This window comes from Oncorhynchus mykiss, chromosome 17 (genome assembly GCF_057628025.1).
Source record: "Oncorhynchus mykiss isolate SJ-2025 chromosome 17, ASM5762802v1, whole genome shotgun sequence".
NCBI lineage: Eukaryota > Metazoa > Chordata > Actinopteri > Salmoniformes > Salmonidae > Oncorhynchus > Oncorhynchus mykiss.
In genome coordinates, this window is record NC_143038.1 from 32944534 (window position 1) to 32969732 (window position 25199).

At 42.5% G+C, this 25199-nt stretch overlaps 2 protein-coding genes across 6 annotated transcripts in view; one reads left to right on the forward strand and one right to left on the reverse strand.

The window, feature by feature from the left end:
* wnk2 (WNK lysine deficient protein kinase 2) overlaps positions 1 to 11521 on the reverse strand; it is a 75003-nt gene extending 63482 nt beyond the window's left edge. For all 5 annotated transcript variants that reach the window (XM_036950029.2, XM_090205251.1, XM_036950028.2 and 2 more), the window contains exons 1-5: positions 9851 to 11521; positions 3985 to 4157; positions 2161 to 2381; positions 1663 to 1820; positions 531 to 619 (exon numbers count right to left, since the gene is read on the reverse strand). In XM_036950029.2, coding sequence (XP_036805924.2) covers positions 531 to 619; positions 1663 to 1820; positions 2161 to 2381; positions 3985 to 4157; positions 9851 to 10525 — 1316 coding nt within the window. In that variant the 5' untranslated portion in view covers positions 10526 to 11521. The remainder of the gene's footprint in view (positions 1 to 530; positions 620 to 1662; positions 1821 to 2160; positions 2382 to 3984; positions 4158 to 9850) is intronic.
* A 2998-nt stretch (positions 11522 to 14519) lies between these two features.
* On the forward strand, positions 14520 to 25056 carry ninj1 (ninjurin 1). Its single transcript, XM_021568713.3, has 3 exons — positions 14520 to 14810; positions 21615 to 21858; positions 23251 to 25056. The coding sequence occupies exons 1-3, from the start codon at positions 14766 to 14768 to the stop codon at positions 23391 to 23393; spliced, it is 432 nt and encodes a 143-aa protein (XP_021424388.1). The 5' UTR covers positions 14520 to 14765; the 3' UTR covers positions 23394 to 25056.
* Positions 25057 to 25199: the final 143 nt, after the last annotated feature.

Here is a 25199-nt window from a genome sequence, read left to right on the forward strand (position 1 = left end):
GTAGCTTAGACTCTCTTTACACCATCATACGTTTTGTGCCCACCATCGGTTGGAGAAAATAAAAATAGGAGTTTCACGCATTTGTTGATAATTGACATTAAAGATTAAAACATGTCATAATTGAATTAACAAATGTTTTTTTTTCAATAAATTATAAAATAATTTGACAATCCTGTTTGTAAGCTTTCAAATGATATCAATCTCAACCGTTAATCTTTTCCAGTAATGATGACATGGATGTCTCATAGCATGGTGGGTTAGGCAAAACTTTGAGCACCTTGATCTCTTGAATGTTTTGGTATTCAGGTCCAAAAAGTCACTTTCTGAACCCTTCTACAACGGGCAAATAGTATGGAAGGTTTTATTCAAATCAAAAGGGCTGCTGTCAAAAAGTGACTGAATTGAAATGGATGTACCCATGTGTGTTGTGTGTGTGTATGTGTTGGTTGTGACCATTTAATGCCCTCTAACTGCTCAGTACTTTACCCGCACACTTTACTTTACAGATGGACTTGACTTGGTCCACTTACCTCTCTTCCCGCCGATGGCAGATACACTCCCCGATGATCTCCTTAATCTCTGGGTCACTGATCTTATCATAGCTGGCAGGCTTCACCCCCTGGAGATGCCAGACACAGAGAACAACAATATGCAGGATGGGAAGTATATTCTACGTGATATCTCACACAGTATCTCACACAGAAGAATGTCATGGGATATATTACACATTCGCACACTGACACTCACAGACAGAAAAACAAAAACAATCTTCCTGAGGACAAAGATATAATATATTTGATTATTTGGATCCCCAGGTGTGACAGCTATTGGTCCTGGAGTCCACAAATACCATTTCTCACACAGTCTTGCACTGAGTCAGAGTGTCACAAAAATAACACACAGATTGTGTGACCTTCGTTCTTTGCGACAGGAGTAAGACGGCTAACAAATGTCCCACTCCATTAAGAACAGACTCCCCGTGGTGACGTGTCGTCTACTCCACTCCAATGAGAAGTGATGAGCCGCCTCAGCTGCCGTTACTCTACTCTAGAGAGGAATGTTGTGGCAGGAAGCTAGCTCCCTGTGAAGAAATGAATGGGCTACGTCCCAAAAGGAACCCTATTCCCTATGCAGTGCACTACTTTTGACCAAAAGCCAATCAAAAGTGGTGCACTTTAGGGAATAAGGTGCATTTTGAAATACAGGCATGGTCTCCATAAGTCATAAACACCTTATTTATCCTTGTTGAAAGAACGGCAAACTATTTCTGAAAATGTGATGATTCACTTCCTTTTAAACCTCTGCACCGTACATTCCTCTGGGTTGTTGTTGTACTTCAAAAAGCGCACTGCAACAACTATCTTTTTTTTTAAAGCAGCAGAGAGAGAATTTTGATCATTTCGTTTGGTATTTTACTTTAACTCATTTGAATGACTGTATCTGTGCTTTTGTAGGTTTTTACTGTAAGCGTAGCATCTCTTATCACTGTGGTAACTTTTTTGGACTAAATACTGAATATAGATCTTCATGGCTTTGCTGTTTGTGCTCGTAAGTAAACATCGGCGATCGCGATGAGATGGGTGACTTAGTGCTGGTGGAAAAACATAAGCGCCAGCACGGTGTGGGTGAGAGACAGTATTGTGCTGGACTCGCTAAACTCACGCTGGTGACTTTGCGGTAGATCTGAGCGGCGTTCTGGCACTCGGAGTAAGGGTATTCTGAGGTGGCCATCTCCAACATACACATGCCAAAGGCATAGACGTCCACCGCCTCGTCATAGTGCTCCTCATACATCTCAGGGGCCATAAACTCAGGGGTGCCTGGGAGGACAGAGGTCAGCGAAGAAGGCAAACGCAAACATCAAAGGTCACAAGAGTTACAGGGCTCCTCTTGAAAGAAACAAGGTTCTCTCCCTAACACAGTGACACACACTCACACAAATATGATAAACATGCTAAGCTATCTCACATACTGTATACCCATCCAAAAGAGGATCAATGAATTCAGAAACAGCCTTTCGGGTCTCAAGTGGAGTCAAGGCTAAAGTACTGTCACAATCCATTAAATGCATAGTTACATTATAGATTCCATACCCTTTTACAGATTATTTGTTTACGACCCTTCCAAGCAGAGCATGAAAGAGCATGTGTAATTCCTCACCAATGACACTCTTGGCAAAAGAGGCCCTCTTGAGGGTAGCCAATCCCAGGTCCCCGATCTTAACGGAGCCGGTGGGGCCGGTGATGAAGATGTTGTCACACTTCAGGTCCCTGTGGATGATTGGAGGGTCCCTGGTGTGGAGGAAGTGGAGCCCCTTCAGGATCTGTCTACACCAGCTCCTCAGAACCTTAGGCTTCATCACCTTAAACCGCTTCAGATACCTGGAGGACAGTGGCGGTCGGAGCCATTTAAGATGAGGGAGGATGAATATTTATTTTTTTAGGAGCATGGCCTTATTTCTATTATAGCATACTGGATGACTGTCATTCATATTCCATTCACCCAGCTCAATGTATCCTAGATAGGTTTAGGCTACTGCATAATACTCAAATTTTCCCTGTACCCATCATGAGGTTTCTACAACCTATCATATGAATGAAAGTTTACAGCGTAAGTGCACAGGTCGAAATAATTTTGAGTAATCAAGGTGACAAACAGTGACACATTCAATAGCGCCTTGCACACTCTTGCCTGCATCTAGCTGATCTAGGGTGTAATCATTAATCCAACAGTTGCAAATTAGTTTCTATTGGACAAAAAAAAGTATGTTTGTCCCCGTATCGTTACGTTTTTTTTCTGTTTAAGAAAAGTTTTTCAACAGAATAGGCAGAATGAATACACCCATGATCACACGCAAACAGTTCACTTTCACAGCAGCCACATAAAAACAGCACGATCACTTTGCTCATTGTATAAATAATTCCTTCTTGCAACTATCTACGTGCTCTCCTCCTCTCACCTTTTCCCTTCGCTTGTGGACTTCAGTACACATCAGCTGTCTGTGACGAGGCAAAAAAAACTTTCCAAGCCAAACCTTCATATTATGACCCCTAACCACTACACACAGTCTACATCGCTGTAACATCATACTAGAACTACTAGAACTAATGCATTAGTAAACCCGCTACAATCATGCAGTACAGTCAGAAAGCAGCTTGGTAGTTACACCGGTGGGCCCGGTGGCAAAATAATTCATAAAACCAAAAGCTTACCTTGACTTGAAAGAGATCCAGTGTTGGATAGCCATAGCCAGCTAGCTAACATAACATCTGTTTGAGCCGGGTATTTGAGTAGGCTAAACTAGCTATCTGTGTTTCCCAGCTAGGTGAACGTTAAAAAATACAACTAAATACAGCTCTCTCTCCCTTTCTCAATGCTCTCTCTGTCAAAACTGTTAAACTGTTATCTTTCGCTCTCTTTAAGTCAACTATTCACCACATGGTATGCACCGAAGTGCTAGCTAGCTGTAGCTTATGCTTTCAGTACTAGATTCATTCTCTGATCTTTTGATTGAGTGGTCAACATGTCAGTTCATGCTGCAGGAGCTCTGATAGGTTGGAGGACAGTTTTATCTAAAAAGGATAACTTTTAAAATGTTTGACTATTTTGATTTTATAAAATTCACTGAGGATGGTCCTCCCCTTTCTCCTCTGAGGATGAAGAGCAGACCATCAGCAGCAGCAGCATCATAATTGTCATCATCGCCATCATCATGACCACTACCATTACAATCCATCTGATGAGAACAATGATCATTTAACTATTAGTTTGCCCAATTAAGTTGTCAAACTGTGGATGAACTAATTTATACAATGAAAACTTTCCACTGACACCAGTGGAATTTCCCCTTTTGGGAAGTTACTATTTTTCATTTCATGAGAACAGTTTAGGAGGTTTTACCTGACCTTGTTTAATGTTAAGCTCAGCAGTGTTGTGTGATAGGGAGAGCGGGAGGGAGGATGCTGCTGGTTGTGTTTGTCTCACGTTTTTAGTGTCCCTGAGGTCATGAGCTCTGTCACCAGAACGATGCACTTCCTCCCTTTGACCGGTGACTCCCAGAAGTCGTAGAAACGCACAATGTTGGGGTGCTGAAGACCCTTCAACATCTCTGCCTCCTCCTTAAACCTCTGGCGCTCCGCTTTGGTCAGCTTGCGGTCCTATGAGAAGAAAGGGGAGGCAATGAGATTATTCCAGTGTCTCGACAGTTATGTGATTGGTCTGGAAACCCATGAATGTACTGTAGGACTCCGGTGGGCCATGTTTGGGAGTAATGCTATGAATTTCCCCCTAGGATTTTTTTTTTTGTTCAGCAGCGGTGGCAAAGGTAGCTGTTTCCATAACACAAGTTATAAACTTCCTTCAAACTGCATGCAGAGACCTAACAATGGTATCCATGAGTTCATATGACTATGGGTAAGTAGAAAAAGGGCTTAATTGCCGAAGTGTGTCTCGGCAGGAATATACAGTGCCTTGCGAAAGTATTCGGCCCCCTTGAACTTTGCGACCTTTTGCCACATTTCAGGCTTCAAACATAAAGATATAAAACTGTATTTTTTTGTGAAGAATCAACAACAAGTGGGACACAATCATGAAGTGGAACGACATTTATTGGATATTTCAAACTTTTTTAACAAATCAAAAACTGAAAAATTGGGCGTGCAAAATTATTCAGCCCCCTTAAGTTAATACTTTGTAGCGCCACCTTTTGCTGCGATTACAGCTGTAAGTCGCTTGGGGTATGTCTATCAGTTTTGCACATCGAGAGACTGATATTTTTTCCCATTCCTCCTTGCAAAACAGCTCGAGCTCAGTGAGGTTGGATGGAGAGCATTTGTGAACAGCAGTTTTCAGTTCTTTCCACAGATTCTCGATTGGATTCAGGTCTGGACTTTGACTTGGCCATTCTAACACCTGGATATGTTTATTTTTGAACCATTCCATTGTAGATTTTGCTTTATGTTTTGGGTCATTGTCTTGTTGGAAGACAAATCTCCGTCCCAGTCTCAGGTCTTTTGCAGACTCCATCAGGTTTTCTTCCAGAATGGTCCTGTATTTGGCTCCATCCATCTTCCCATCAATTTTAACCATCTTCCCTGTCCCTGCTGAAGAAAAGCAGGCCCAAACCATGATGCTGCCACCACCATGTTTGACAGTGGGGATGGTGTGTTCAGCTGTGTTGCTTTTACGCCAAACATAACGTTTTGCATTGTTGCCAAAAAGTTCAATTTTGGTTTCATCTGACCAGAGCACCTTCTTCCACATGTTTGGTGTGTCTCCCAGGTGGCTTGTGGCAAACTTTAAACTACACTTTTTATGGATATCTTTAAGAAATGGCTTTCTTCTTGCCACTCTTCCATAAAGGCCAGATTTGTGCAATATACGACTGATTGTTGTCCTATGGACAGAGTCTCCCACCTCAGCTGTAGATCTCTGCAGTTCATCCAGAGTGATCATGGGCCTCTTGGCTGCATCTCTGATCAGTCTTCTCCTTGTATGAGCTGAAAGTTTAGAGGGACGGCCAGGTCTTGGTAGATTTGCAGTGGTCTGATACTCCTTCCATTTCAATATTATCGCTTGCGCAGTGCTCCTTGGGATGTTTAAAGCTTGGGAAATCTTTTTGTATCCAAATCCGGCTTTAAACTTCTTCACAACAGTATCTCGGACCTGCCTGGTGTGTTCCTTGTTCTTCATGATGCTCTCTGCGCTTTTAACGGACTTCTGAGACTATCACAGTGCAGGTGCATTTATACGGAGACTTGATTACACACAGGTGGATTGTATTTATCATCATTAGTCATTTAGGTCAACATTGGATCATTCAGAGATCCTCACTGAACTTCTGGAGAGAGTTTGCTGCACTGAAAGTAAAGGGGCTGAATAATTTTGCACGCCCAATTTTTCAGTTTTTGATTTGTTAAAAAAGTTTGAAATATCCAATAAATGTCGTTCCACTTCATGATTGTGTCCCACTTGTTGTTGATTCTTCACAAAAAATACAGTTTTATATCTTTAAGTTCAAGGGGGCCGAATACTTTCGCAAGGCACTGTATATATATATATATATTTATGATTCAAGGTGAACATTCTTTATTACTGCCATCTGGAAATCTGTAACACTATATGCACACCAAAAATGTATGACACCTTTTAGAGCGGTGTAAACGATTTAGCAGCGGTCGGCCACCGCTGCAAAATGAATATAGGGAAAGACTGGGATTGAACACAAGTGTGATATTTTGAGTGAGGAAAGCGTTGGGATGGGAATCATTCTTCTCTTAACAGCCATGTATAAAACCGTGCAGTGTGATCTGGACATGATGCCATAGGTGATGTCTTCCAATGAAAGCACGATGTTCAGTAAAGATGTCTATTCTAAGAGTATTGCTTTCTTACAAAGGTGTTGTGAAGCAGATATAGACTCTATACTAAGAATGAGGATGCCTTCCACAGCTGTAGGGGGGAGAGGCTGAATGTAACACCTGTGTCTTTGGGTATACAGTCTCTGGGTGATGGAGTTTACTGTGGATCAATATTTTGGCCCTCTTCTTCTCTTTAAATAGTGAAACAGCTGACAGTAAAGATCCTCTACATCTCTGTTCCACTCAGGACAGTCTGGCAGAAACCTTAGACAACCCCGGCGCACACACACACACACACACACACACGCACACACACACACGCACACAGGAATACACTACAGTCACAGCCTTGAATCATGAGACCCACAAAACGAAAGATGAACCCAAAATCTTTTCTGTAACAAGATTCATACTCCTACATACATATACAAACACATATAAACTCTTCACACTATGTACAGTATACAGACAGTATAAACACCTGTGCACTGTGTACATGACCCAAATGACCACTAAAACAGTGATGGAGAAGAGGGGACCGCAAGCGTACAGCAATGAGATACCGTGGCTACAGTACACACAACCAAATACCCACTGAGACTCAGAGAGAAGCGTCAAAGGGACGCAAAGCGATGCAACAATACTGAGATACTGAGTGGCAAAGACACACACACACACACTTTTTCTTCTGGGAAGTGTGTGCATATAGTGTTACAGATTTCCAGATGGCAGTAATAAAGAATGTTCACATAATGTCCATTCATCAGCATGGATTATTGGAGGAAGGTGCGGAGTCGTATTTCACCTAAAGCCCATAGCGACCTAAGCTGCTGTTTATATCTGTATATCTAACATGTCAGTAAACAGATGCTAGCCTAATTAGCATGTCCTTAATTGCCCATACTGTTTCCTATACAACACAATTTTCAGGATCCTATTCTGGAAGGAGGTTAACTGGGGAGTGGGAATTGCTCGGAGCTATCTAAGGATCATGTGGCAGTCTATGGATTTTTTTCCCCCCCCAGGCAGGGCGTGGCAGTTACAGCATCTGCCTGCCTTACTAAGCTTTGTCATTGCGAAAGAAGACTGAGAAGCTATATTAGCACTCTGCTCTAATGGAATGGGTGAGACCCAGCATGACAGCAATGAGCTGTGATATAAGACGCATAGCTTTACTGTCCCCGATACACAGCAAGCCGGAGCCGATCACTGCTTATCCCTAACTGACCCGCACAGGCGCACACTCCCTCTCATTCCCTCTCCCTTTTCCCGCTCTCTCTCTCTCTCTCTTTCTGTCTCTCTCTCTCTCTCTCTCTCTCTCTCGCTGCAGAAGGGAGCGCTTGCATCAGCAGGTTTAGCCTCTCCAGACAGATCTGCCCAGTAACGCCCCAGGGGATAGGCTGTCGTTTAGTTTAGTATGCTGTACTATCAGCCTGTCCACATGATGTGGAGACGTGCGGAGTGGAACGTTTGTTTTGCGTGTGTGTAGAACTGTATCCTCAGCTGATCAGACACACTGGCAGCTGTCAGTTTTTCCCTGAATCATGTTGCATCATCCACTGATCCGAGACAATCAGGACCTGGTAAGTCTGTCTGACCCAGGGATAGGGACGGAGAGAGAGGGAAACACACACATCCATATGATCAGTTGATTTACTAAATTGAACGTGTACATTTGTGTATTTCTGCAGATGGCTGTATCCCTTTGTCTTTGGAAATATTTTTCCCTCAATCATCCTCATGTTGCTCTCTCATTCTCGTTCATCTGGCTTATCGTTCTGTATCTCGGTATCGCTCTCTTTTCTATCTCTCTTTATTTAGTGAGGTCAGAAAGTCTTGGGACAGTGACAAATTGTTTGTTGTTTTGGCTCTGTACTCCAGCACTTTGGATTGGAAATGATACAATGACTATGGGGTTCAATTAGAGACGGTCAGATTCATTTTGAGGGTATTGTCATCCATATTGAGTCGACTGTCTAGAAATTGCAGCACTTTTTGTAGATTCACTTATATGTCTATTAAAGTAGTCAACAGTTAAGTATTTTCATTCCACATTCCTAGCACTCAATGACTACATCAAGACTGTGACTATACAAACTTGATGGATGCATTTTCAGTTTGTTTTGGTTGTATTTCAGATTATATGGAGCCCAAATTGGTAAATAATGTATTGGGTCATTTTGCTGTCACTTTTATTGTGAATAGAATGTTTCTAAACACCTCTACATTAATGTGGATGCTACCGTGATTACCGATAGTCCTGAATGAATCGTGAATAATTGATGAGTTAGAAATTTAGAGGCATAAATATCATACCCCCCCCCCAAAAAAAATGCTAACATCCCCTGTTATTGGTAATGATGAGAGGTTAGCATGTCTTGGAGGTACAGTGCGATATTCGTGCATGACTTCCCCAGGGGAACCTAAACAATGAAGGGGGCTCCAGGCTAAAACTGTTCCTAAAAACACCATCTCTCCGCTCCTGGGTCTAACACTGAGAAATGCTGCATCAGCTCCATAACACAAACCCTCTCGCCCCTATGTGTCTGCAATACTGAATATCTCCCTCTCCCTTCCCTTGGCTTAGTTCCGGAACCACAACACAGACTCTGACTTGCCTGTACACTGAAACAGTGTATTCATAGCATTACCTAATGGCTGGCATGGTGCAAACAGTAGGTTGTGTATTGTTAAATTACCACATCCATCCATACACATGTTAGTGGAACTTCTGAAATGCTGGTATAAGATCATCTCAGTGAACTAGCCGAGTCGCTCTCTCTTTCCCCCCGTCTCTGCTCTGACACTAAACTCCTCTCTCAGCTCATTTGGCGACACCCTAAAAACGCTCTATGCAGCAGTACAGAAACCTCGTATTGACTGCAAATGGACCCAATCCAGAACTGATGTGCAGCAAGATGACGGTATTATTTTTTTCAGTTCGCTGTAAATGTACATTGCAGAGTTGTATTAAACACAATGGTGACAGGGTCTGTTTTCATGTGTGGGCGGAGGGAGGGACAGGTGGCGCAAGCCTGATAACCCATCATCAAAACTGGCGTCCCATCATCAGTACTACCAGCCTCCACTCTGTCTCGTCTGAACTAGCACAGGTTCAAGTGGTGGCAATCTACCGTAAAGCTTTTAAATGCAACACATCGTTTCTGTCAGTGTGTCTGTGCAGTGGTATCATAGGCCTCATAATAGACTATGGTTTCATGACCAAGGCCCTCATAACCAACAACAACAACAAAAAAGGTCTGGGAAGAATTCAGCATCCTTAATGGGCTAACACTTGCCACATTTAGTGCAAAATGCTATATGGGCACCTTAGGCAGCCATAAGAATAGGTGTTATTACAGCTTCATAAAATAGTTCTGAATATATAAATAAATAAATGTATTCCGAAGGATGTTTCTAGTTCCAAACAATTAGACATTGTAATGGAGTTAGTTACTTAAAGTGTAAACCAAGGAGTCCTATTCAATTACCTGGAGTTCACACCAAGCAACTTCTACCCAGGTGTCTGTGTCCAGACCCTTGTAGACAGTCTTAAATGACCCTCTCCCGATCTCAGTATCGAATTTGAGAAACCGGCCCCCGGGTGAGGTGGACACGGCTTTTATCTCGTTCTCATCCTCGTTCTCGTCAATCCCCGCTTTCCCGGTGGTATCAGGCGACGGTGCAGCTGCATCGTCTGGTTTTGGCTCGGCCTCGCTCCTCTCCTTCTCTTCATCCGCGCTCACACTCTCAGTAGCACTGTCCTTCTGCCCCACTTGGCTCTCGGTGCTCGAGCTCTCCTGGACCTGGAAAGCCACGCGAGGTCCGAGCGCGCGGGTTCGGTCCACGATGGTGCGCAGGTGGACGCTGAGCATTGGAGTACTGTTGACGCATTCTGGCGCGTCCAACGCTTGGTCGTCCGCGTCGGAAAACCACAAGCTTCTGCGAATAAACCTCTGACGGACCAGTCCCCGGTAATCCGATAAGGGGTACGCGCTCGGGTCGCTTGCCCCTCTCAGCGCTGCAGTTTCCATGTTGTTGACATTCCGCTCTCCACCGTTCTCATAGATACGGATGTTGGCGTTGGTGTCAGAGTCTAAATTGGGAACCGAGGAGAATGTCGATCCAAGTGGCGCGTCCGAGACCGAGTCATCCCCGGAATCCATCCCCGGGAAATATTTAGACAGTTATCGGTGACATTCAGAGGCTACTGCTTTCATGGTCCTTCCTCAGCAGAGAGGATGTGCATAGGCTACCTGCAACGTTCGCATGTACTGACGCAGTTAGGCAGCTATACAATCCCTTAAACAGTCTCACTTGAGATATCTAGCATATTTATAAAACGGCAATTAATAACGACAAAACTCTTAAAACAGTCGCAATGGTGCCACTGCATGATTTAATACGGCTCATCTTATCACAAATCAAGACAGCCAGCCAAACAGCCAATTGAAATGTTGCATTAATACATTACAATTGTAATTAATTGCTATCATATGCAGTTTCGGTAAAGCCTTCGTTAATTGAGACTTTGTTTCATCAACTGATCGAATTGGTTACAGTGTAAGCTGCAGAACTCGTGGTAGGGAGAACTGCTACGATGAACACTCACGGTTGTCGGGCAAGGATAGTTCCCTGTTTCTCTCTCCAATCACTCAAAATACCCATCACATGTAACTGTCAGGTGAGCCGCTGTGACCACTATAATCGTAGGCTAGTCGATCCAGTAGCTGTTTATTGCGCATGTATTACGGTTATTTATCGATTGAAAAGCAGAATGAAGTCAGGGAAGTGTGACCTCCACATCACAGCATCGCCCCCATTGCATCGCCCCCTATGCGCAGCACTCCGCTGGGGGGGCAGTTCCTCTGTTGAGCGGTGTCCGGGTGCGGAGTAAAAGCGCTGATCAGATCAAATTGTTTGCTCACTGCGGCACAGTTTTCTCCCAGAGCATCTCACCGTTCGTTCGGACAGTATTTGTGCCATGTCTCTCTCAAATTACACTTTCTATGGCAAGGAGACAGGCCCATTTTAAGACACAAACCCACGCCCCTAGCAACAACACGTATCCAATAAATACGCACGTTTTTAGGCGCTACCTTTCAGCCTCCGTGACACGGGTTGGAATGGACCACACCACTCGCTGTGTCCTCCCATCCTCTGCATGACGCCACGGGCTCCTGTGAAGGACGAGAAGCCTACAGGGCGCTCTCTCTGTGCCCGGCAGAAACCTGCAAATTATTTCCGAAAAGGGATCACTGGGATAATTGCCTATTCTATTGTATTGTTTTCTGCTATCTGTTTACTGCACTTAAATGTGTAGAATATAATGGAACAGCATGCACATGATCACCGATAAGTATGCTAATTGCTTGTTCTTGATGGACTAAAATATATTCTAGCCTACATTCTATTCATTTGAGTTAAGTGCAGTAGAATAGAATAGAAAATAACCCAATAGAATATATTGGAATAGAACAGCCAGCAAATTATAGCCTAAAAGTGAACAGCGATAAGTAGGCAACATGCTTGTTCTTGATAATATAACTTGTATTCTGTTCAATAGAAATCAATAGAACAATGTTATATTCTATTAAATCAGTTGAGTTCGACAGTTAATCAGTTCTTATTTCTCAATGGCGCTGCGCCAATCTCTGTTGAAATGAAACTTGCATGACAGTGCTATTTTTTCCCGTGCAGACTGTTCCACCTACAGGAGAGTTATATTACTACTGCTCACGTATTCTGCCTCAGAAAATACACTGAGTATACTTAAGACATTCGGGAACACCTGCTCTTTCCATGACTAACCAGGTGAATCCAGGTGTAAGCTATGATCCCTTGCACCCTTAGAAAGAAAGGGTCCCAAAAGGGTTATTAAGCTGCCCCCATAGGATAACCCTTTGTTGTTCCAGGTAGAACCCCTTTGGGTTCCATGTAGAACCCTCTGTGGAACCCAAAAGGGTTCTACCTGGAACCAAAAAGTGTTCTTCAAATGGTTGTCATGTGGGGACAGCCAAAGAACCCTTTTAGGTTCTAGAAAGCACCTTTTCTCTAAGAGTGTATTTGATGTCACTTGTTGAATCCACTTCAGTCAGTGTAGATAAAGGGGAGATTACAGATTAAATAAGGAGTTTTAAACATTAAAACAATTGATTGTGTATGTGTACCATTCAGAGGGTGAATGGGAAATACAAAATATTTAATTCCCTTTGAACAGGGTATGGTAGTAGGTGCCAGGCGTACCGGTTTGAGTGCGTCAAGAACTGCAACGCTGCTGGGTTTTACACGCTCAACAGTTTCCTGTGTGTATCAACAATGGTCCACCACCCAAAGGACATCCAGCCAAATTGGTAAAACTGTGGGAAGCACTGAAGTCAACATGGGCCAGTATCTCTGTGGAATGCTTTCTACACCTTGTAGAGTTCATGCCCTGACGGATTGAGGCTGTTCTGAGTGCAAAAGGGGGTACAACTCAATATTAGGTAGGTGTTCCTAATGTTTTGGACATTCAGTGTATATACTCAAATCAAATTGTGTTGGTCACAATAGGTGTTCCTACCTCCAACAGTGCAGTAATATCTAACAAATCATAACAATACACACAAATCTAAAAGTAAAATAATGAAATTAAGAAATATATACATATTAGAATAAGCAATGTCGGAGTGGCATTGACTAAAATACAGTAGAATACAGTATGCAAACATTACTAAAGGAACTAGGTGTTCTATTTTTAAAGTGACCAGTGACTCCATGTCTACGTACTTAGAGCAGCAGCCTCTAAGGTGCAGGGTTGAGTAACCGGGTGGTAGCCGGCTACTGATGGCTATTTAACAGTCTGATGGCCTTGAGATTGAAAAATTGCTTTTGTCTCTCGGTTCCAGCTTTGATGCATCTGTACTGACATCGCCTTCTGGATGGTAACGGGGTGAACAGGCCATGGCTTGCATGGTTGATGTCCTTTTTTGGCCTTCCTGTGACATCGGGTGCTGTAGGTGTCCTGAAGGGCAGGCAGTGTGCCCCCGGTGATGCGTTGGGCAGACTGCACCACCCTCTGGAGAGCCCTGTGGTTGCGGGCGATTCAGTTGCAGTACCAGGCAGTGATACAACCCGACAGCATGCTCTCAATTGTGCATCTGTAAAAGTCTGTGAGGGTCTTAGGGGCCAAGCCAAATTTCTTCAGCCTCCTGAGGTGTGGGTGGACTATGTCAGATTGTCAATGATGTGTACGCTGAGGAACTTTAAACTTTTCACCTTCTCCACTGCGGTCCTGCCTATGTGGATAGGGGCGTGCTCCCTCTGCTGTCTCCTGAAGTCCACGATAAGCTTCTTCGTTTTGTTGAAGTTGAGGGAGAGGTCATTTTCCTGGCACCACTCTGCCAGGGCCCTCACCTCCTCCCTGTAGGCCATCTCGTCATTGTTGGTAATCAGGCCTATAATTGTTGTGTCATCTGCAAACTTGATGATTGAGTTGGAGGCTTGCTTGGCCACGCAGTCATGGGTGAACAGGGAGTAAGGAGGGGGCTGAGCATGCACCCTTGTGGGGCCCCTGTGTTGAGAATCAACGTAGTGGAGGTGTTGTTTCTGAAGATGTACACAATGTGGCACCTCCATTCAGCACTGAAAATTTGATCATTATTCTGACTCATTCTACAACAGTTATGGTGCATTTCTATACAGGATTTACCCCAGTGCTTTACCTAAAAATACCTTTCTGTTTCCATTTGGGGGCCGGCACCCCCTGTCTCACTTGAGGCCAAAGCCAGGCAGGCCACTTATACTTTTCAGCTATCATTTACATAAAAATGGTTCACAGTGAACTTTAACACCTTTTCACAAAGCAACTGTTCAGTATGAGATTATGCAGAAGTTGTTATTGATTCTGCTCTTCACAAGTTCTCTATGTCAGTGCTATGAAAACACAATTTCCCTTGTATCCTATACAATAGTGTAACACTGGTGTTACAGTCGAAAATAAGCCTTAGGCTATTCAATTGATGTTGACATAGTGTTTAGGAAGATGTTTTGTTAAAAGCTATTCATATCAGACATAACCCAAAGTTTGAAAGGCTTGAAAATGATCAGATCAATGACAATTTACATAATTTCATAAAAACCCTTTATTGCATATTTTATGTTGTGAAACTCTTGTTTCTCATTCCAAATGAAAAGGGGCTCTCCTTATAGATCAGAACATGACATTCTGGATCTACTTTCAGTTCCTGAGCCCCGGTGTGGAAACGCCCCTCGTTGACGGGTGGTAGGCACTCTTCCACATCTCAGTCTTTATTTCACACAGCTACAGACCTGGCGGACACTGGCAGCGAAACAACGACACGAACTCCCACAATACTTTTGGAATTTAACCCGCTTTATTTCAAATTCAATAGTTAAGAGACAAATATGGCGACTGAAATCATGGAAATGAACGGACATGCCGACGAAGAGGTAAGTGTTTTGGGGGTGAGATCACCATTGCACATAACCTCAGTGACAGACAGTGTACCCGAGTGGGTAAAGATGTTTCTGGCATAAGGGACAGAGGCTTCTAGCTTAGATATATGTCTTCACAAAGCAGCCTTTGGTACGCATCCAGCACCTGATCAATAGGCCCAGGAGGAATGAACGTAGATGGAGCCCTAAACACACTGTGCGTGGGGACAGAAGGGTTGCAATCTCTAAAGAACAGTTTCAGATGTAATGTACATATAAGCAGTTGAAACACATTGCAGTTGCGCGTCCTGATATTCAGGCTGATTTGTTCCTATATGTATATTTTCTGTAAATAGATCACAAACAAAAGTTTATTGCACCTTACTGGTCGCCTACTTGTTTTCTTTCTCCAATAAAAAAATAACATTATTTGCACAATAGACACTAAGAAATATCCAAAAGTTTGAAAAATAGCATTCGCACATGGAGGCTGCTTCAATTTATTTAAATAAATGGCTTTTCAAATATATTCCATTCTCCTTTCTCTTGTGTATATTATGGCTATATTCCCACGAATATTCCTTTATTTAATTAAGCTTTTACATGTGTATTTTTCTGTCTTTATAGTAATAATAATAATACTATTTACTTTGTAGAGCTCATTTCCCACGCTCAATGTGAAGCGTGTTGGTGCTTGCTTCTGAGCGCAAATCATTTGACTGCTGCAGTTTGAGATGATGTATTCTCTTTTATTTAAGTAAATAAGATGATACTGGCCTTTATTATCTGATATTTATTTCAGATATTTTATCTTAATTAAATTGATTTATATTAGTCACACAGTTTAAAAAAAGAAATAACACAGTGTTAAAGGTCCCGCACAGTCATCCTATTTTCCAAGTAAAAAAATATTTTGAATGACCAAAACATCACCTATAATATTTGTTCACTATTATAAAGCAAAAAATTGAAGATATTGTACCTTTTCTCTCATCTCTAACTATCAGGAAGCCTGAAAGAAAAGGCTGAGTGGGCAGGGAGCTATTATTCATGACCCTGCCTTGACTGACAGCTCTTTGAAACACACAAGCGAACAAGCCGGGTACAAGAACCTTCAGGGGATGATGACAAAACATCCCGAGAACGTCCTAAAAACGCCCATCTGGGCCGTCCCCGGGACAAACTGGGAAATACTCAAAAACCTCCAGGAGACCATGAAACAACGTCCCATGAATGTCCTAAAAACATTATTGTGAACGTCCCCGGGACAAACCGGTAACTAGACAAAACCTTTGTGGGACCATGAAACAAAGTCCTTACCACTTTAGGCAACCATTTTGGGATGCTGTTCGCAGGGTTATATCTATAAAAACATTGCATAACATTTGAGATTTTAGTAGTAGTTTGCAACAAAAAAATTGCACAAGCACGCACACACTCTCTCGCCATCATTTTCACAGACAGTCAGACTGACTCACTGACTGGGGTTGTGGGTGTGTATTGGGGGTCAAATGTGTATTTTGAAAGTCAGGTTTCAAGCTACTGTTCAGGAATGTGGTTTGGTGTGAAGTCAGCTATTACTGAAGCATGAGACTTGATATGCATGGGGGGGGGGGGGGGGGGGGGGCAGTGAATATTACAATATTGGATAAAGTTTTTACACTATTCATGGATATCTCTTACCCACAACATAATGTAGTAATCTACACAAAAAACGTTATTACATTATGCATTCGGCATATTTATGACATTATTTGCATTTTATTACATTATCAGTGGCTGCAGGGTGCTTTAACACTTGTCCTAAACAAAGCTTGATCACTTGTTAGGCCTATTTCAAAGACCATTGTCATGCGAACCTTGGGACAATAGGTCAGGGTTTCTACTACAAGGCCTACAGCTAATCAAATAAACTCATTCATTCTAGTCCAAAGCGCACCTGTTGCGGATTAGGCGTGAGACCATCATTTTTTTTTTAACCAGGCAAGTCAGATAAGAACAAATTCTTATTTACAATGACGGCCTACTCTGGCCAAACCTGGATGACGCTGGGCCAATTGTGCGCCACCAGATGGGACTCCCAATCACGGCCGGATGTGATACAGCCTGGATTACAACCATGGACTGTAGTGACGTCTCTTGCAGTGAGATGCAGTGTCTTAGACCGCTGCGCCACTCGGGAGCCACAACATGCACCCTGCCCTGACTTAGACTACCGACAGCAGGGGAATTCCTTATTGCATGCAACTTGGACAACACATGATTTTATGTTGCCTAGTGACCAACCTTCAAATAATGTGTGTTTGAAAACCCAAATGAGGAAAATTATCACTTTCACTGTTCAACCAAGGATTTGATCCAACAATGTTGGGTAGCTAGAAGATGGCAATAACGAGATGTATCAATTGTTTATAAAATCAACAAAACTGTGATGCATTATAACTCAGTTATAACCTAAAAACGGTTAGAGGAAGTCTAACAGTCTAACAGCTGAAGAGTGTTCAATGTAAAAATAAATCAAAAATAAAAGTGTTGAATCTACATGATACAATGAAGACAGCAAATTTACACTCTATATTATTGAGTTGATGTAAGGTCCTGTTTTGGATTTTTTTTTTTCTTGAATAAATTGTTTGAATTAACACATAAAGAAAGTCCAGGGAATCAATAATGGCAATAAAAATGTGTTGGATTTACTAATAATATGATTAAATATGAGTTGATGTAACACAAATAATTAGAAAAACCAAAAATATTAGTGTTTCATACATTCAATGTTTAACATTGTTTCATGTATTTGATGATTTTCAAATGTAACCCACTTTGTTGAGCACAGTGATCAAAACCACCAGCAGTAACTGATTTACCACTGGTGTGTCTTAAAGTTTAATCAGAGGGTATCCAGGGAACATGTATTTGTGAACAGATACTAAGGGGGAAACCACCTAAGTTTTCAGTCACAGCGTAAACTCCTGTTACACAACACCAAGAGGTCATAACCATGAGGATTAAAGCAGCAGAATTCCCCAAGTCCCCACTGGTTTAGTGGCTGCTGCTGTCCGGTAAACGGATGTCACCATAGTCAAGAACTGGCTGGAAAGTTGACCTCACAACCCGTTTCGTTCTGTTCATGGAAGCATGATCTAATACATTTTTTTTTTTAAAGACAACTTTAAATCAGAGTTTTTTTCACTAGCTCAAGTTTTTGAAATGTTAGATTTTTATCAATCCAAAACACCGAGATATTTATAGGCGGGAACTCGCTCGATAAGAGAGGCATCCAACGAGTGAATATGTAGCCCCCCTGAGAAACGTTCCCATGAATTAGAGAACAGCATATTAAGTATGTTTTAAATCAACCAGGGCTTTCCATTATGCAACCAATTCAGATTGCAGCTCCAACATTGCACCGACTGTTGACCAGGCTATGGCATACATAACCGTTTTGTCTGCATACAGATGAATATTGCACGATTTAATACATAAGACTAATATTATTTACATAAATAGTAAAGAGAACAGTTCCCAATACCAACCTCAGCGGTACCCCTTTTATAATATTGAGGAAACCAGACTTGGCACCATCAGAAAGCACACAGTGTCCTGTCAGTCTGATAGCCTTTAAAACCCATTTGCAAGACATTATCCAGGCCTATTTCAGACAGTCCAGAAATAAGGGAGCACAATATTGTTTATGACCTAGGCAATTTCACACCTCATCTAAAACATAGTGGCTGAAACAGTGCTATGCGCAACACAAAGGAGGTGTCCAGTCTGAGACCGCTCTGCTCTGTGAGCAAAGTGACATCATGGCCTGGTATTCTGGATATCATTGACATTTGGGCCATGATGACTCGGTTACTCAGAAAAGTCCTGACTGAACTCCCTTGAAAACCTTGTGATCGTCACGCTTTGTTGTTGTTTTTTTACCCATCAGTGTTGATCAAAAACCTGTGGCTTAGGCTCATTGTCGAGTCTAATTGTTCAGTTAAAAGCAACACGAAAAGAGCCCACATGTGAAGCTCACAGTCAAACAACAACAGTTGTTCAGTGGATGTACTACCTACCGGTGTATGAACAAGGGCAGAGAAGAAAAAATAAATAGAAGAGCTAAAAGGAACACCCATCTCTACATGAGTAACAACACTGACTAGTCAGCAGTGTCTGTTCAGACATACAATGATCTATCTGTTACTCAACAATCCCGCAGAAGAAGGGTTTCTGCCGTCACAGGGAATTACGTGACATGTACTGTATCTCAGCGTGTTATAACACTCTGGACATCAGCGGTAGAGGTGAGTCCCTCCTCAGCCTGAGAGAGAGGGAGTGGGACAGATAACCAGACCAAACGGACAACAAAGAAGGAAGATGAGGGGAGGTAATGGACTATGAGAAACGGAATTTGAGGAAGTTCACCCTTTTCAGTAGGCCTATTTCTAGAACGTCGCCATGAACACAGCAGTATGTGAAACTAGCCCCCGGAAGGGCATGCAGAAAAATGGGCAACAAGATCGAGTGAGGAAAATGGCACACGCAAAACAGGGCCGTAGAAAGGGAACGATAGAGGGAATGGAATAAACAAAAGAAAGATGAGTGCAGGAATTTGAGGGTGATAAGGCAGTGAGGGAAAGCAGGCTGCTTCTCAGAGATAACTAACTGTCCAGTCATCGCTAGCCTTGGTCACAAGGAGACTTTTCCCCTCTGTGGGCTTTGTGTTTTTTCAGAGGTGGCAAGAGGCATGTAGATGTGGGCTTCTCTGTTTTACTCTGCCCTTTAACCCACACAAAAACCTGGGTAATGTTTGGGTTAGGGGCCCACTTTTCCAATGACGTAACAATGTAATTACATCACCGTACAGTCATGCCCTCCCTATGCCTTTCTGAATTAGTGGAGAAAGTAAAGCAACATAAAGCCGAGTAAAACTGGCTCACAGCTGGAGCGGGCATTCTGAACGACTTGAAATAAATGCAAACTTTCGGGAAGCTGAGACAGGACAAGATATATAGACACGGTCATTTGTTTGACCACCGAGGCAGACAGCATGACGTCAGTTCTGCTGTAATGGATTCCTGGGGTTTACTCTGTTGGTAAACATGTGTCATGAGTGGCACTCATTAGACCGGCCTTGCTTCTCTCCTCTCCACTCCTCACTGCTGTACTACACAATGTTATTACCATAGTATAGTAGCACATACTTTAGGAGAAGTGTTCCTCAGTCCTCCTCATTTGATAACGTTGCAATATTCTGACATTTAATATGTCATTGTCATGCTATAGATTATACGACAATTACAGTTCCTTCATACAATTAACAATTACAACTGTTACTGAACAGTATTCACTACTGCTCTACAATACACTCAAGTAGTACATGTTCAGTACACACACACACACACAAAACATGCTTCCGCATCACTTAAGACACCCTGACACACCCCTCTGCTTTCTACATTCATATTATCCAACTTCCTCTTGGTTGACAGCTACAGTAGTTACACCCTGGTTGGAAGGAAATTGCAGAGGAGTCATGGCACTAGACCTCTTGTCCTTTCTAGCAGTTATCTGTGCACAGAGAGCCGTGACAATGGCCATTTCCCACAAATGAACAGCAGTCCCTGTAGAAATCGCCAGAATTCCCCTCCCGCTAAACATTTTTTAACTTGGTCAATATGGGGTGGGTGAGAAACATGTGCATGGTCACACTTCCTGTTAAAAGTCCCACAACACTTTCCTTTCCCACAAACCACAGCAGAGCAACTGCAGAAATCACTAGAATTCCCCCATATTTCCCCATCGAAACAAATGTCATTTGTCACATGCTTCGTAAACAACAGGTGTAGACTAACAGTGAAATGTTTACTTACTAGTCCTTTTCCAACAATGCAGAGTTAAGGATAACATTTTTTTTTGTAAAAAATGGAAAGTGACACAAGGATTAAATATACAGTGAATAAAGAATACCAATAAGAGTAAAAAAGAACATGGCTATATACAGGGAGTACCAGGCAATAACATGGCTATATACAGGGAGTACCAGGCAATAACAAAGCTATATACATGGAGTACCAGGTAATAACATGGCTATATCCAGGGAGTACGGGGCAATATCATGGCTATATACAGGGAGTACCAGGTAATAACATGGCTATATCCAGGGAGTACCGGGCAATAACATGGCTATATACATGGAGTACCAGGTAATAACATGGCTATGTAGAGGGAGTACCAGGTAATAACATGGCTATTTACAAGGAGTACCAGGTAATAACATGGCTATGTAGAGGGAGTACCAGGTAATAACATGGCTATGTAGAGGGAGTACCAGGTAATAACATGGCTATATACAGGGAGTACCAGGTAATAACGTGGCTATGTAGAGGGAGTACCAGGTAATAACATGGCTATGTAGAGGGAGTACCAGGTAATAACATGGCTATTTACAAGGAGTACCAGGTAATAACATGGCTATGTAGAGGGAGTACCAGGTAATAACATGGCTATGTAGAGGGAGTACCAGGTAATAACATGGCTATGTAGAGGGAGTACCAGGTAATAACATGGCTATATACATGTTAAATCAGTTAAATGCAGACATTAGTATGTGTTCATATAATCTAGCTTTCTACTAAGTCCTAACAGTGATGTGCCAGTGTTAAATCTCTGTATATCTATGTTGTACTGACGTCAGTCTCCTGTGTTCAGGTTCCCGGGGCTTGGTCTGCTGTCGCTATCGATAGTGCACTGATGTTAGCCTCTGTGTTCAGGTGTGTTATCGGTCTCTGTCTATGTTGTACTGACGTTAAGTCTCTCTATGTCCAGGAGCCGCGTCAAGGCCCCCGGAATCGGAGGCAGGCAGACCAGCCTATAAACATGAACCGGTATGCTAATAAGAAGAGCGCAGCAGAGAGCATGCTGGACGTGGCGTTACTCATGGCCAACGCCTCCCAGCTGAAGGCCGTCCTGGAGCAGGGTCCAGACTTCACCTTCTACACCCCCCTCATCACCTTCATCTCCATATCCCTCATCCTGCAGATCACCGTGGGCGTCCTGCTCATCTTCATTGGTGGGTCTCAGTTCTGTTCAACTTTATTTATCCCCTCAGAGGCCATTAAGAAAGTCGTAGTCACTCCCGTCTGGCTCAAACCAGCAAAGTCCTCTTCCTCATACTGACCGCAGTAACCCAATAAGATATCCTTTCTCCTGAAGAGTGAAGTCATTTAATACCTTCCACAAATCTAAAAGCGTTGGATCGGCAGAGGCATGGGCTAAAAGGAGTTTCCACCATATTTCTTGTTCCAGTCATTTCATTTCAAATCAGTTAAGGGAAATGCACACTTTGGGAGGAAGGAGGGATAATTGGGACGTAGCCACAGATTGATGAGGCATGGGACCAAGAGTCTTTCCTGACCATGTGACCTGACAAACTCCTGACCCTATTGACGAGACATAAACACTTGGTTTACGGTGCCATTGTTTCTCCTCAGCTCCAAGAACAGATAAACTCCCTACATGTTTCTGACACTACTTTATGTTTGAATGGCTCTCTCTGTTATTGTCTGTGTACCTGGCTATAATGTCCGTATCTTCCCCTGCCAGGGGCTCCCGTTGTGTGGGTGGGAGAGTTAAAGAACGGGACCATTGGAGACAGTGTTTGTATATCCATTGTATTTCTCCTCTCAGTTGGTTCAAATTAGGAATACTCAGTTTAATGTCCTCAGGCAGAATTGCTAACGTTACAGGAGGTGTGCCTCTATTGAGTCAGCATGTGAAAAATGCTTAACTGGGCTTCAACTCTCACAACAACCCCCACAACAACATATTGGCATTCCTTTCTAGTGAGGCATATAATTCATGTCCTAAATAACCATTCACCTGAGTGTAAGAAATGTAAAATGCCGTATCTTCATATCACATGGTTCAAGAATGATTAGCTAAACATGACGGCACTGGATATTTGGTGGTTCAAAAGCCAGGTGTCAGTCTGATTATTTAAAAGTGCATCAAGCCTAGTGGTTAGAGCACAGTAATCCGAAAGGTTGTTGGATCGAATCCCGAGCTGACAAGGTAAAAATCTGTCCTTCTGCCCCTGAGCAAGGCAGTTAACCCACTGCTCCCCGAAGACGTGGATGTCGATTAAGGCAGCCCCCTGCACCTCTCTGATTCAGATTATCCCCCCCTTTCCCTTTCCTTCCTACAGGAGGCAGGATCAGAAATGGCTGGACAGGTGAATACCACCATGTGGTGGAGCCCTTGAGTTCACTTGTCCAATATTGTCTACTCAGTGATTACGTCAAGGGGAAGAGGAAGAATGCACTTTTAGGGAATTCAAACAGGGCCCCAGTCTTAGAAACAACTTTTGACATAGCTCCCTCTGTTGGTTGCTTTCTATGAGCTGAGGACATGCTTGGAGCCACTAAGCTAATCCGCAACATGTTTGTGTTCTCTTGTTCTGCAGTGAAGTGGAACCTGAACGATGAGAGCACCCACTTCAAGCTGAACATTATGGAGAACATCGCCACAGCACTCATCTTCATCATCGTTGTAGTCAACGTCTTTATTACGGCCTTTGGTGTCCAAAAGCCCAATCAAAACTCTTAACTTCACTCCTTACCCCTGGTCATTAGTTACTACAGTTATACAGGCATTATCCTGGTGTCATATGCACAATACACACATAATATGCCAACGTGTACCCTTGGTTGAAATCCTCAAATAAGTGTTTGGTAATCAGTGTCAAATTGTCAGGTTACTTGAGTTGAATAAATATATGTATTGTACACGGACTTACAGTTAGAATGCACAAAGGTGAATCTTAAAGTAAATGTTTTCTACCGGAATGCCATAGCTGCACAAACCAAATCACTGCTACTTTACAAGCAAGAGAGGTTGACGGATCCAGTATTCCATCAGATTCTCCGTGACACCAAAGACAATGGATCGATTCGTTATACAGGATTCCCACTGGCCTTTCACACACGCGGCCAGTCACAATCAGGTTGACCCTACTTCATGACGATCCTGTCACACTTCATATTTCGCTATTACTTGTGTGAACAATGCATTGTTCAAATGACCAACAGTGTTCATGTGTTGCCTTGATAAATATGTACATATCAGGGTTATTTTAGATCCATTTTATATATACACACACGCACACAGCTCAGTGGTGATTTTTAGCATGTAAATCTTCAGACAGATGTTAATTCAGCAAGATGTTGAGGCCTTACCTTTACTCTTCTTTCAGTCACCACACAGAGACAGAAAGACAGAGACAGAGAGCCTATCATTTGAAGTATTTTAATTAGGCCTATGTGGTCTAAAAGGGAAAAACGATACAATCACGAGGATCCACTTTTATAGACAACATACCGACGCATAGACAGCGCAACGAGCAAACAAAACAACCCTCGCAATATCAAATGGAATCACATGGGTCTTTTACTGAACTTTTTGTTGAAAACAAATATTTGAATGGGAAGAGAGAGACGGTCACTGGCAAACAAATAGCTAAATCTACTCATTTCAAGGGGTGTCCACATACACTAAAGTATCTCATATCTTAGAGCTGCTGTCATGGTAACTTTGTTCTAGAAATACTCAAGCTGTACAGACCCAGCTGCTGTGTCTCAAAAATATCGCCCTCCATGGCCGCCATTTTAAAGCTAATTTCCTACATATTCTGTGTGTTCATGTTGAGTCTAGTTTATTTTTACAGGGACAGTGCACATTAATCAACGTTCTCAGTAAAAGTGCCGGTTTTAGCCAGCCGGCTAATTTTCAACCACAGTCCCTGGGCAGGCTTGCCGAGTGTATAGAATTTCAGGAAATGTGCTTTAAACCTGCTAAATGTTCTCTCCGCCAACAAGAGGGGTGTGAAGAGTTTGTGAACCACTGATCTAGCGTTGCAAAATGTTGGTAATTGGTGGATTTTTACCCAAAATTCTCATGTTAAGTTACTTGAATTTTACAACCGGACATTCAGACTTTGCCTGCTGCCTTATATGTGATCTCAGATCTATGCAACATACAGTATGTACCATCACAATTTATGTGTAAAAAATAATATAATATTTCATGCCATGTTTAGACCTTAAGCTTTGCCAATATATATATTTTTTAATGATTGAAGGCATTTTCTATTTTTTTAAATGAAGGACCAAATCATATTTTAGCCCCACTTTTAATGCACTTTGTTGTTTGATGCACTGTATGCAGTAGAAAACTGTACTATTCTGAAATGAAGTTTGTAAATGAAAACTAACAATTTGTCCAGATATTGTTTTGTATTGTCCACGCATAGAAAGGCTTGAAAACAGTGAATAGTGAAAAGTCATAGAATTATATAAATCATAATGATGGCACTTGTGAGAATGAGGCAGTTAAGAGAATGTGGGGAGAAGCCTA